This window comes from Trifolium pratense, linkage group LG3, assembly GCF_020283565.1.
Source record: "Trifolium pratense cultivar HEN17-A07 linkage group LG3, ARS_RC_1.1, whole genome shotgun sequence".
NCBI classification, from domain to species: Eukaryota; Viridiplantae; Streptophyta; class Magnoliopsida; order Fabales; family Fabaceae; genus Trifolium; species Trifolium pratense.
Window position 1 is genome coordinate 39,697,505 of NC_060061.1, and position 13,491 is coordinate 39,710,995.

At 34.4% G+C, this 13,491-nt stretch overlaps 2 protein-coding genes across 7 annotated transcripts; one reads left to right on the plus strand and one right to left on the minus strand.

Moving 5' to 3' along the window:
- Positions 1-188: 188 nt before the first annotated feature.
- LOC123916442 (probable inactive receptor kinase At5g58300) lies at positions 189-4,559 on the plus strand. Of its 2 annotated transcripts, none has more exons than XM_045967905.1 (3): positions 189-416; positions 1,842-3,171; positions 3,679-4,559. In XM_045967905.1, the coding sequence occupies exons 1-3, from the start codon at positions 393-395 to the stop codon at positions 4,305-4,307; spliced, it is 1,983 nt and encodes a 660-aa protein (XP_045823861.1). In that variant the 5' UTR covers positions 189-392; the 3' UTR covers positions 4,308-4,559. The 2 variants fall into 2 exon arrangements, with proteins under 2 accessions (XP_045823861.1, XP_045823860.1); XM_045967904.1 differs by having other exon boundaries at positions 404-868.
- A 1,828-nt stretch (positions 4,560-6,387) lies between these two features.
- LOC123918337 (DNA primase small subunit) lies at positions 6,388-13,491 on the minus strand. Of its 5 annotated transcripts, none has more exons than XM_045970357.1 (17): positions 13,233-13,491; positions 12,248-12,424; positions 12,069-12,119; positions 11,808-11,983; positions 11,346-11,423; positions 11,140-11,251; positions 9,790-9,874; positions 9,652-9,703; positions 9,358-9,419; positions 9,167-9,282; positions 8,951-9,075; positions 8,387-8,455; positions 8,130-8,187; positions 7,833-7,906; positions 7,448-7,496; positions 6,995-7,074; positions 6,388-6,759 (listed from the first exon to the last, which is right to left on the minus strand). In XM_045970357.1, the coding sequence occupies exons 2-17, from the start codon at positions 12,300-12,302 to the stop codon at positions 6,697-6,699; spliced, it is 1,305 nt and encodes a 434-aa protein (XP_045826313.1). In that variant the 5' UTR covers positions 12,303-12,424; positions 13,233-13,491; the 3' UTR covers positions 6,388-6,696. The 5 variants fall into 5 exon arrangements, with proteins under 5 accessions (XP_045826313.1, XP_045826316.1, XP_045826315.1 ...); XM_045970360.1 differs by having other exon boundaries at positions 12,248-12,306; positions 13,240-13,466; XM_045970359.1 differs by having other exon boundaries at positions 12,248-12,306; positions 13,233-13,466.

Genomic DNA, 13,491 nt, shown 5'->3' on the forward strand with positions numbered 1-13,491 from the left:
CATAATACTTCTTATTTTTCAAAAAAAAAATAAACATTAAAAAAAGAGAGAAAAACATTAAAAAATATATATGTATCATAATGTATGTATGCACTTTCTATTTATATTTATTTTTTATATTTATATCCATGATACAAGACTTATTCAATGTTGATGATAAATAAAATCTTTTATAAAGAGGTCATCATAGATAATCATGTTACATACTCTGTCCTCTGACTTCTCTCCCATCTTCATCACCACCACACTACCATCCAATAATCCCTCAAGTGTCAATCTTTCAGTTACCAAAATTAAATTAAATAATATATTAATAAAATAAAAAAAATATTGAACTATATAAAGAAAAGAAGAAAAAAAAGTCTCAACCTTTCTCTTTCTCTGTGAAGTCCATGGGAGGGTCAAGTTCAATTGAGGTCAGTGTCCATTCTGCATTGCCCTTTTCTTCTCTTCAATTTTTTTTATTTTTATTTTTTTGTTCTTTTTGTTTATTTTATTATTTTTATACAAAAAATGAAGTCACTTTCTTAAATCTAGTTGTTTTTTTTAACGTTAAAAAAATGTTTTTTTTTTTTGTTTCTCTTCAGTTGTTGTTGTAGCTGTTACTACTGTTTTTCTATGTATAGTTTGAAATGCTCCTGAATTTAATGCAAAGTTTGTTGCTTTATTAGTTATTACCAATGCTATGCTTGTTTTCAATGAAACCCAGTTTCAGATTATGAATTCTCTAACTATTTTATGAGAATTTCACTCACAACCAAAAAAACTTCATTTTTTGCTTCAAAAATTGCTACTACTTTACCTTGTTTGAAGCTTTGAATTCTTAATGCAAAGACTTGTTTCTGTGTTCTCCCATGTTTCATTTCAGGTTCTCTCTCTCTCTCTCTCTCTCTCTCTCTCTCTCTCTCTCTCTCTCTCTCTCTCTCTCTCTCTCTCTCTCTCTCTCTCTCTCTCCATATATGGTACACTTAATTGTACATGCAGATCTGGGTTGTTTGAATTATGTTAAAAAACATGTTTTTTTCAACATTTAGGATTAAAATTGGCTTCAAAGCATTTTTGAGGTTTTTCTGATGCTAAATCGTTGTGTTTGTGGAAACTTGTGTTTTGGATTAATTTATTTTTTTTAGGATCTGAAAGTGCTTATGGAGAAATATTTAATAATTTTTTCCATTATTAGTTGTTGAACAACTTTGAACTGTTTTTCATCTTGTAATTTCCTTCCTAATACATTTTGTAGAACAATTTCATTGTAAATTTGAAGAAAATTTTGGTTCATTTTTTGTTCAACAAGTTCATTGTAGTAATTCAGGTGCCTAAATTATCAAACAGTTTATGAAATTATCACAAAATCTTGTGCCAATTTTTATTCTTCACTTTCCTCTTCTGCCAAAATCTTTGAATTCTTTTTGTTGTTCATGTCATGAATCAACCTATATTTCTTTTAGCAGTAGAAAAACTTGATTCTCTTTCTAGATTAACCTTTTTACTAGTTATCTAGTATCTTTTTAAACCAAGCACTGTTCCTTTCTTGCTTAAGCTTTCAACAATCATCATTTTTCACCTTTGATTACTCTTTGTAATTGCTTTGTAGCTATGATATAGGTGTAGACATGCTTAAAGTAGCTGTTTTAACTTTATTGATTAGTCTTTACAATAATATGCTTATGGTATTTACCAGATTCAATTTACTTCTCTGGGAATATAAGCAAAAAACATGTATCTGGACCATATTCAAAACCGGAGGGAGTAATTGTTTAGAAATAGAGTTTTTTCTTTTTCTTTTTAATCTTTATTTTGATTGATGCTAACTTTGATTTATGTTCATGTTGCTAAAACAGGAAAATATGAAGCCTGCTGAAGTTTACTCTAAATTTATGTCCATGAAGTTTTATTCTGCTTCGGTGGCTTCTTTCCTTTTTGTCGTAGCTATTTTGTTCCCTCTTGCTATTGCTTCTGACCTTAGTTCGGATAAGCAAGCCCTTCTTGATTTTATCAATGCCGTGCCACACCGTCGAAACCTGACGTGGGATCCATCCACCTCAATCTGTACATCTTGGGTTGGCGTCACTTGCAATCAAAATGGAACTCGAGTTGCTACTGTTCGGCTCCCAGGAGTCGGTTTAGTTGGCTCAATCCCACCCAATACACTTGGAAAGCTTGATGCCGTGAAAATTATTAGCCTTCGTTCCAACCTACTCGGTGGAAATCTTCCTGCTGACATTGCTTCTCTTCCATCTCTTCAGTATCTCTACCTTCAGCGTAATAACATTTCTGGTGATATTCCTACCTCATTGTCACCCCAACTAGTTGTACTTGATTTGTCTTATAATTCTTTCTCCGGTAGAATTCCAAAGTCATTACAAAATTTGACAGAGCTAAGTAGTTTGAATCTCCAAAACAACTCGTTATCTGGAACCATACCTAATCTCAATGTTACAAAGCTCGGTAATTTGAATTTAAGCTACAACAGTTTGAGTGGACCTATCCCTTCGTCCCTCCGTGTTTATCCTAATTCATCGTTTGAAGGAAACTCTCGATTATGTGGACCGCCTCTAAAGCCATGCTCTACGATTCCATCTACACCTCCTCCTACCTCGACTCCTATTCCATCTGGAAAACGAAGCTCCAAAAATAAATTAAGTAAGATAGCTATCATTGCCATTGCGGTTGGAGGAGCAATGCTGCTATTTTTTGTAGTTCTTGTTATTGTTTTTTGCTGTTTGAAGAAGGACAGTGACGAAAGCTCCGGAGAAATTAAAGGAAAGGGTCCTAGTGGCGGCGGCGGTAGCGGTGGTAGGGGTGATAAGCCAAAAGAAGAGTTTGGGAGTGGAGTGCAAGAACATGAGAAGAACAAGTTGGTTTTCTTTGAAGGAAGTTCTTATAATTTTGATCTTGAAGACTTGCTTAGAGCTTCAGCTGAAGTTCTTGGAAAAGGTAGCTATGGTACCTCATATAAGGCTATATTGGAGGAAGCAATGACGGTTGTGGTGAAGAGGTTGAAAGAAGTTGTGGTAGGCAAAAAGGAGTTTGAACAACAGATGGAGATTATGGGAAGGGTTGGACAACATGCAAATGTTGTGCCGCTTCGCGCTTATTATTATTCGAAAGATGAAAAGCTTATGGTTTATGACTATGTCCCAGCTGGCAACTTATCCACACTCTTGCATGGTATGTATGCCTTTCTTTTCCTCTAACTCTTAGTAGTTTCAGTGACATCTTCTAAAATTAAACTTGTTTTTTCACATGCAAAAACTAGTTTTCTTTTATTCCTTGTGTAGACTTTATTTCCTTTAAGTTCTCTGAGATGTTTGAAGCAATGTTTTAAAAACCTTACCAGACGGTTCAATTGGTTGAATTGGACCTCGATATGATTACAGCAATGTTTGAAGCAATGTTTTAAAAACCGTACCAAACGGTTCAACCGTGAACTAGCACTGTCTATCATTTGGTTATTTGAGCGGTCCGACCACGGTTTCGCCCCGGTTTGAGTTGTTTAAGCAATTGAACCTCGCCGTTTGATATCCAGTTTGGTTTTTAAAACATTGGCTTGAAGTCCTTCTGGATAATTTCATATTATACTTGTAGTTTAATTGCCCTTATTATTACAGTGTCTGTCTACCTAAGCCAACTAATACGCTTCATTTTCCATTGAATTGGACCTCGATATGATTACAGGAAGTCGATCAGGTGGTAGAACTCCATTAGATTGGGACTCGAGAGTAAAAATATCTCTTGGAACTGCAAGAGGACTTGCGCACATCCATTCTGTCGGAGGTACCAAATTCACACATGGAAATATCAAGTCCTCAAATGTCCTCCTCAACCAAGATAACGACGGCTGCATTTCTGATTTTGGCCTGACCTCACTTATGAACATTCCCGCTAACCCTTCTAGAGCTGCAGGGTATCGCGCACCTGAGGTGATTGAAACCCGTAAGCACTCTCATAAATCAGATGTCTACAGTTTTGGTGTCCTCCTTCTCGAATTGCTTACAGGTAAAGCGCCTCTCCAATCTCCTGGACGCGACGATATGGTTGATCTCCCTAGGTGGGTTCAGTCCGTCGTTCGGGAAGAGTGGACAGCTGAGGTTTTCGATGTTGAGCTAATGAGGTACCAAAACATCGAAGAAGAAATGGTGCAAATGTTACAAATTGCCATGGCTTGTGTAGCAAAAGTGCCTGATATGAGACCTAACATGGTAGAAGTGGTGAGAATGATCGAAGAGATCCGGCTATCTGACTCAGAGAACCGACCGTCTTCCGAAGAGAATAAATCTAAGGACTCAAATGTTCAAACTCCATAGATTAATTAACTATGGCTTTTCTATTAACAAGGAAGTGATAGTAAATGGTATATAAGAGTGAGTTCAAGCTTAGTCATCAAGATTTCTCAAACTTTATTCATTTCAAAACTTTTCTGTCTAATTGTTCAGTATATCTCATAGATGGAGTTTCTTTAATTATTTATTTTCTTCTAATAGTTAGGTTGTTTTCCTTAATTGAATTCTTATGTATTAATTAACATCATGATTTAATTGATGATATTGATTCAAGTACATTTGGTTAGTTGTATTGTAATTTTTTTTGTGATGTTTGTTAGTTCTTCATTTGATATGTTTGTTTACTGCATTATCTTATCATGACATTGCATGTTAATGGTGAAAGATATATAACATGTTACTTAATATTTCAGTTGTCACATTGTTGTTGCTTTCAATAAAGAGAAATGTGAAATTACAGATTCTAGATGAGAGGTGAACAACTATTATTAAATCTTTGGTTTATTATAGTAATTCTCTTCATCAGAATGCTTCATTTTAACACACTTAGAAATTGAAGTTTTTTATTTATTTTTTGTTACATTTGTTATCCTTAGGATCGAGAGTATTCACAGATTTTGTCGATAATTAATTTCGTCGGAGAACCTGACTGACCATCTTTAACAAGTCTCTCATTCCAATACATTTATTTTTCACAAAATTCAAACCTGAAACCGTGCTTAAGGTTATGTTTGGATTGAAGGTATGTAGTAGAATTAGTATTCTCACTTGTACAATGTACAAATAACTATATGTATGAAAAATGGAATCATCCATTATTTGAATTTTATAAATGTATAATTAGTACAATTTTATCTGTATCCTAAAGAGTATCTCCAAAATGTAGAGAACTTAACGGTCATTTCCTAAGTTTTGCCCCTTGGCTTTTTTTTACTATTGAAAATTGTGCATGTGGCAACTGATATTGCTTAAATTTAAGGGAAGAAGCTTGAAGAAGCAATTTTTTAATTTATTCCTTATAAAAAGAGCAAAAAGAGTATGTGTGGCAATTTAGACCCACAAAAAATAACTAAAACATCTACATATCTACATCTAATAAAAATCTCGTTGAAGATATCTGAAATTTAGAATACCGACAGATATCAGAAATTTCTTCTCTGTTTGACTCTTTCACTGGCTTGCACTAAATGCAAGTTACGTGATAAGCAAGCATACACGCAATGTTATACTGCAACACAACCAACCAAGCTAGTTAGCCATATATGAATGCATTCGTACCTACCTACATCACTGTTTTACTAAAATTACTAGTGAGTGAAAATGACCATGAAAATGAATGAGAGTATACATGAAAGAGTGATTCAAGTGAGTGTACGGTGCACAAGTCATCAATAACATTATAATGAATATGAATTTTACAAAATCTACCATTGGATTGAAATTTTATATCATATAGATTATCCATAAAAAAAAAATAATGAGTTTCTTATTGAATACCGTTAATCTTAATGAGTATCAATAATATATCAAGATTTTCAATTTCTTTAAAACAAAATTGGATGATCTATATGATATAAACTTTCAATTAAATGGTGAATTTCATAAAATTTATATTCGTTATAATGTTATTCATAACTTATATACCATGCACCACTTGAACCATTTTTTCATTTTTTCATGTGAAACAAAGCCGGCAAAATAATTTATAGTAATATATTTTAGAGAAAAATACACTAACCACTCTTAAACTAACTATACGTAACAACAACCCCCTGACAAGACACAAACCTCCCATGTTGTTAGTACTGTTGAGTTCCGTCAAAACAGATAGAAATCTCTTTATTTTTTGTTTTTTCTCTTTATTATAACTACACCATGGGAGGATCAATGAAGAGTGAAGAATTCTCCGTAACCAGATCCCTTTTCAATTCTCCCACAAATGCGAACATTTTGTGTCCAAACCTAGAATTTCCGATTTCTCTACACTTCAAGTTAATAGGTTATTTGACAAAAAAAATCTTAATAGATTACTCTTTTAAAAAATGTGGCAATAATTTTTTGAACAAGGAATTGTTTGCTTTGAGCTGTCCTAATCCAAAGTAAATGATACTTAATTCTCTCATGGAATAAAAACAATATGGTACAATAGTGTAAAATATCATATAGATAAATAGGAGCACCTAAGAAGCTTTTCATCCAACTTATATACAACATAGACTGAAATTCAACTGCCTTACACTCACAAGAAACAAATCAGAGATTCTAGATTCTAGAAAAATACAAAGGGGAGGCAAAGGGCCTCTTTACAAGTAAATAATACTACAAACATTTTATCTTTTAGATGAGCAACCTGCAAATGTTTGTGACCCCATTTGATCTCAAGCTCTACATGACCAATCAAGAATACATTGCACTACCAACCTATGGAGTTCTTTGACTGCTGCAACTTTAAACTATAGGACCTTTCTATCTCCTCCTGCGGTATTCATTATCGACATTAGTTATGATGGATAGATAATGCTGAATATTATTTATATATAATTATAAAATTATTAAGAATAGCAGCCTCCACATACTAAAACAACTGGGGGGAGAACATGTGCAAGTATATATGAAAAACAAAATAGTCATAATTGTTCGCATTTTTTCTCACAAAGTTCTTTCAAATCGATCAAAAGTGAATATACAAACAATTTAAAAATGATTCATACCTTGCAGGCTTTTAGCAAAGGTTCTAAGAATGATGATCTGAAAAGTGTGACGGCACTTCCAAGTGAAGTTCCACTCCATTCTGCTACCAAACAATGTATTAAAATCACTTTTAACAAGTTGCAATTAGCATTAGAAGACATGTGGGAATGGCAACGAAACTTGCTTCCTTTGTTTCTTGTTTTTATTTTCACTTAAAAAATAAGCATTATAGAATGCATTCTACAAATTTTTAAGTATGCATCTTTAATAAGTGAAAACAGATGCAATATTAGCAGAAATTTGGAAAGTGTCAAATAACTATTGTCAGTGTTCTCGAAAATGCAATGTCTTTCAACTTCTCTCTGCCACAATTGTTAAAGCAGAAGTCACTTTCCATCAATGGCATTATCAAATAAAAATTGCAAATGCTTTTACAAACCAAACGGGATTGTTCAAGTATTAAATTAACATACCACCATTAACATCAGCTCTCAAGCCTTCATTATTAAGCTCTTCTAGAAGCTGCAATGTTACAAATCACAATATCAGGATTCACATAAACATAAAATGAATAGAAATTATTATATCAGAAAACAGTATCCTAATAGAAGATATTGGGATACAGCCAGGCCAAATGGGAATTCATACCCACTATAGATATGCCCAAAGATGATCTTTTCGTATTAAACATGATAATATATAGGAAAAGGGGGCAAATGTTTTTAGGCAAGTGCCTCCTACTTCAAGTAATAAATGAAAACATTTTTATTTAAAACTATGCAAATATTTGAGCCTGAGGGAAGCTTCCTTCTCTCACTCATTGCAGATTAAAAAATTATTATCGCATAATAAGCTTACCTGAAAAAGGGTAGGTACTGTAGTGGGATCAAACTCGTCACACCGATTTGGGTCAATAGGGACACAGACACGACCTAGAACAAATAAGAATTAACAGGTAATTATGCTGACAATCAAATTAACTAGTGAACCTATCTGACAATTTCAAACAAGAAAATTGATTCATTATTTCAATTTTCCATTTGAAAAATCATAAGCGAAAGATAATGGCATATGTCGCCATTGGTAAAGTCTAACTAAAAGAAACCAACAGCTTGCGTCAATATAAAGTTGTGCGCAGTCATACTTGATACTAACCTGTTTTTGGATGTACACAGAATGGTGCTTTAAGCAAATGATTCATATGTTTTGAAACCTGAAACATAAATAGTCTTGATTAAATGAACAATTTTGGCTGCAAAACTGAAAATTAGTTGAAGGTGTTACTTGTTTTTGATATATGGAGAAATATCGTGGGGGAACTATGAATGTAAATAAATGAAAATAGCTTTTAATAATAGCGTGAAAGATCATGTAGAGGATATCAGAAAAATGGGGCCAGTTGATAGACAGACCTCCATATCTAGCCTGGGGTAAGTAAAGAAGAACACAATCTCTTCAACGCATCTACGCAACCCTTGTGCCTACAAAAAGGATTAAGTCATTAACAATAAATAGCAACTCATATAATGCTTGTTTAAGCAAATCTTGTATGACTTTCTGCAATGAATCACATAATATGCAACCATCCTATACAACATAAGCAGGTGACAAAAACGAGAAGAATAAGAATATGATTATGGTGCAGTACAATTGATAATAAACTTGATACAAAAAACTAAACACTACCCCTATTTATAGAGATACGAGACTCCTAATCTTAAATAAATAAATAAGAAATCAATATACTGATCATACTAAAGACTGGGTAATATAGAAATTAATCTTGAGATATAATCTAAAGATACTGTAAGATTAGAAACTGGCCCTAAGAGATAAACTAAGAAGTAAAAACTAATCTATTGCTCTTCAGTTCTACGCTCATTCAATTATTTTCAACTATTTGTACAAATATTACAGAGAGAAGATGCCATTGTTACCTTCATATTCTAAATTTTTCCAAAAGGAATATTTTATACCTTATGTTTTCCAGATTGCAGCAGCTGCTTGCACTGTTCCCATCGCACAACATTAATATCTTCTTTTGCACTAGAGGACCTCCTATTGTTATCTTGCCATCTTCCCCTAAGTTCAGAAGCAATAGCTGCAAAGGTAAAATATTCATAGCATAAGATAATAGCGGTAAAATTAAATAACACGGACCATACCGGGAGAACATAAATAATAAAATGTACATTCATCAGGAATCATGCTTAGGATCTTCTCATATCTCTCCTCAGTAGCAAGTAAGTTTTGATTTGTAAGCAATATTTTCTCAAAATAGTCCTTGAGAACGTTGGTGTATGATGTCCTGGAAAAAGAAAACACTGATTAGGATATGAAATAAGCATCAGAAAGTTCATTAGTCATTCATCTTAAGACTTACGCCAAGAAAGGATGAAGAGCAGCACCCATCAAGGAAACCTTCTTATGACTATTTTCATTGCCCTGGACAAAACATGAAATCAACAAACATTAATACAAGTATTGACAAACAGATTCAGATTGCCATTGTGTGCAGTCAAGTAGTATCTATCTCTAACTTGAGTTTTATCTTAATTTTTTGAAAAAAAAAAAGGATCAAGGGTTGTAAGTGTGTGAAAAATAGATCCGATGGCTAATATTGCAGTGACTGCTCCTAGTCCTTGACAAACCCACCACTTGTTACTAAGTATAATACCTTGTAAACACGAAAATAGTCAGCAATAGAAGCTCTTTGCTCATTAGTCAACCTGCAATAGTAAAGATAATATAATCGAATCAATGACAATGTGTACTACATGTAGATGAAGGAAATATTGATGGTCTAGTGTCTCACCTTCTTGCCTTCCCATCACACACCCAACAATGAACACCTCTGCGTCCACTATAGACCCAGAGTATGTGCTTAAAACCAAAGTCATCTGAAACAGTAGTTCCAAACAAGAAATCAACACAACAATCAGTGACACTGGGTGGAGAAGATTAGAGTTTTCAAACATCAAATAACACTATTTCAATATTTGTGCTATTATATATGGCCTATAATAAAATCAATGACCAAATAGGTTCAATCTGATAAAGGTAGAATTGGTGATTTTACAGCAAGTTGGATATTACTCTACATCCTTCCCAACGTATTTTAACCATCTTAATTTTAGTTAAGCATATGAGACTGAATAAAAAAATGAATGGAGGGAATAAACTTCTCGATCCTTGGCATAAAAATATTAAAAATGATGAAAGATCAGAATCGGGAGGAAAACAAATGTACTAATTTAAGGTATGCAATGTCGGTGTAAATTTATTTCACATAGACAACCAATGAGAACTCACCATTTTGCCACTTCATGCGAACTCCAAATTATACGGGATGACGTAGCGGAACAATGGACTCTCATTGTATGTCAGTGTAAAACAAACTTCCACAGACAGTGCATGTCCTTTAAACTCGTGTCATATATGTAACAGCCCGGGCCCCCATCTTGGGCGATCCCGACTGTCACCTCACGATCTTCTCCACCCCCTCTCTAGTGGAGTTTTTGCCTTCCGTGGGAATCGAACCATGTACCCTGGGGATAAATACATGTTCAATCCATTCCCACCACCAATTGAGCTACGTAGCCCAATTGGTAGTGGGAATGGATTGAACATGTATTTATCCCCAGGGTACATGGTCTAATTCCCACGGAAGGCAAAAACTCCACTAGAGACGGGGGTGGAGAAGATCGTGAGGTGACGGCCGGGATCGCCCAAAATGGGGGCCCGGGCTGTTAAAATATACCGTGCCTAGTAATGGACTCTAACAGATATAGTGGCCATTGTTGAAGCCATATTTCCCAGCGACAACAATGATTCAGGTAAGCCAGATGCTGAAATGTACACACAGCCCAGCCTGTAACTATTCTCCTATCATAAATATTCAAATAGGAATCATGTATCTTTCTGCTTTGGCACAGCAAATATATAATGCTGAGGAATGACCACATACAGTAAATATACAATGCTATGAATTGGGAAGATCATAAGTGAACTTGTGTTATTTTAGAGTATTTCCTCTAGGTAACTCTGTCCACTCCAACTTATTTCATTGATATAAAAGAACTAATTCTGCCCCATTTTTTAAAAATTAATTCTTCTGGAAAGCATTGCCCCATCTGTCAACATCATATAGGATGGAAATTACTACCTCTTAAGGAAGCATCAATCACTTTGATGGCTATGGTCATCAATGGCCAGCAATCCAAGCAAACATCAGCACCCTTGCAGCAGTATCTGACATCATCATAATCTGTCATATCCTAGAGCCCACCATGAAAAAAATAGGTCAACAAATGTCAAGAAGGCCAAAGTATCTAAAGGTTTCAGTAGGAGACTCGAGCCAGAAAAACTTACTATATCAAAAATCAACTCCCTCTCAACTGGAGTGAAGACTTTATTATCACCCTGTGCATAGGCATGCCTTTTTGCAGGCTGAACCACATAAAAAATAATCAGGGGAAATAAGAATTGGATAAAAGACAAGAAAAAAATTTACTCGTACGCAGGGGCAGAGGCAAGGGGTTTGAGGGGGTTCAAACGAACCCCCTAACCTTAAAAAATACTAATATACCCTTATCTGTTTTGCAATTTGAACCCTCCTGAATATTTATTTTTGCACCACTAGCCCAAAAGGACCAAGAACTCAAAAGTTTGAACCCCTAGGCTAGGGTCCAGGCTCCACTGCTAATATGATAATTCACATAACTTTCTTATTGCTTCTAGTGATCATTACTACTATTCATCAGTAAATGCAGCACGAATTATAACAAAACTGAGGCATGATAATACTGAATATAGGGAGAGGGGAAGTTTTACATCGACTGTGTAGACAGGTCCAATGTCAATCTTTAAAGGGCATTTTTCTTTGATGGAGTTTTCAAGCTCAAGTGCACTGTTGAAGGATTGGAAGCGCAGATAAAAATCACCTTTCAGAGTGAAGGAAAATTCCCTCCTTCCAAAGTAGGACTGATCACAACCAGGATGTTTCCCATCTACAATTATTTTATACCCACAAAAAAAATCAGGATGCATACTCATTTAACATACTCACATAAGCAAAAGTTTGATAAATGCTACCGTGGCCGTAAGACATCCATTTAAACATATCAGCATAAGGAAACAGCTTTCCTGGGAAAAAAGAAGAGAAAATGTCTAAGTGGTTAAAACCCAATACCAATCAAATAGAAATTACACCAAATTTCCACACACAAACCAAGAAAGAAAGAAAATGAGAATTGGAACTGAATGTAACTAACCGTAATATGGTTTGAGATAACCAATATCAAACTCTGATTCTTGTTGTGGGATCATCTCTCTGAATATTGAAGATGATTTGCAAAAAAGGAAACGAATGAAGATAAAGTGAAGTGATGATGTATGCGTTTGATAGTCGAAATACAATAAGAATATTCTCCTCAAATGTCTGGGCCTAGCTGAACAAAATGGTTTCTCAAAGTTATAAAACTAAATCCATAACTCTCAATCTCAGATAGCAGTGCGGACACTGTTTGATATATTTAGGAATTAATTTTACACTTCATACTAATAAACACACAATTGCTGAAAAATGAAATAAATACTCCAAATTCATGAAATCATCAATTTATCATAATTAGAAATAAAAGCCACAAGTTTTAAGCAAAACATAATTGTAATTACCAACAAAATTCAAGGAAATAAAAAAGTTAAGCCTCTAAAAACGTAAAGTAATATGAATCACAGACAATCTTGAATTAGGCGTGTCCCGACAGTAGCAGAGCTAGACTATAAAATTCGGGCGGGCCACCATATCAAATATTCAAATAATATTGTACTACAAAAAAATTAAGTTATAATAAGCACATACTTGATCATCAAAAAAATTTAACTACATATTTAAAACACCTTAAAATTCATTGCTTGATCACTAAATCTACTATTAAACTTAACCCAAGGAAAGACACATAAGAGTTGAACTTAACCCAATTAAACATGATTACGTCAAGATAATCTCGACATAAATGATCATACACCTTATTGATAACCAACTTGAGAACTATATCCCCCTTCAAACCTTATATTAGATAGTGAACTAATCATAAAGTGTAAATTTCTCATAAACTTATGAACCAAAGCTACCAATACAATACAAAGAAAATATATCAAACAAAAGAATAAAAATAAATCAAATCAAATTCAAACCTCAATCTCAATCAACGTAAACCACAATTCAGAAATGAAATCAAGAATGGAGAGTCTAACCTGTTACCGAACTCAAAGCAAATCGGTGACGGTGAGCGGCAGAGCAATGTGAGACGCGAAAAAGAAGAGCTGGTGGTGCAGCAAGGTGATACGCGAGACTGCTACAGAACCAAAGGCGGCAGCATAACGAAGTTGAGACGAACGGTTCGGCGGAGGACGGAGTAGGTTGGTGGTTTCGTTCGTCGCGATGAGAATATAGAAATGAATTTGAAGATTTAGGGTTTTTTTAGGACGAAAATCCCAAATTGCAATGTTTTGC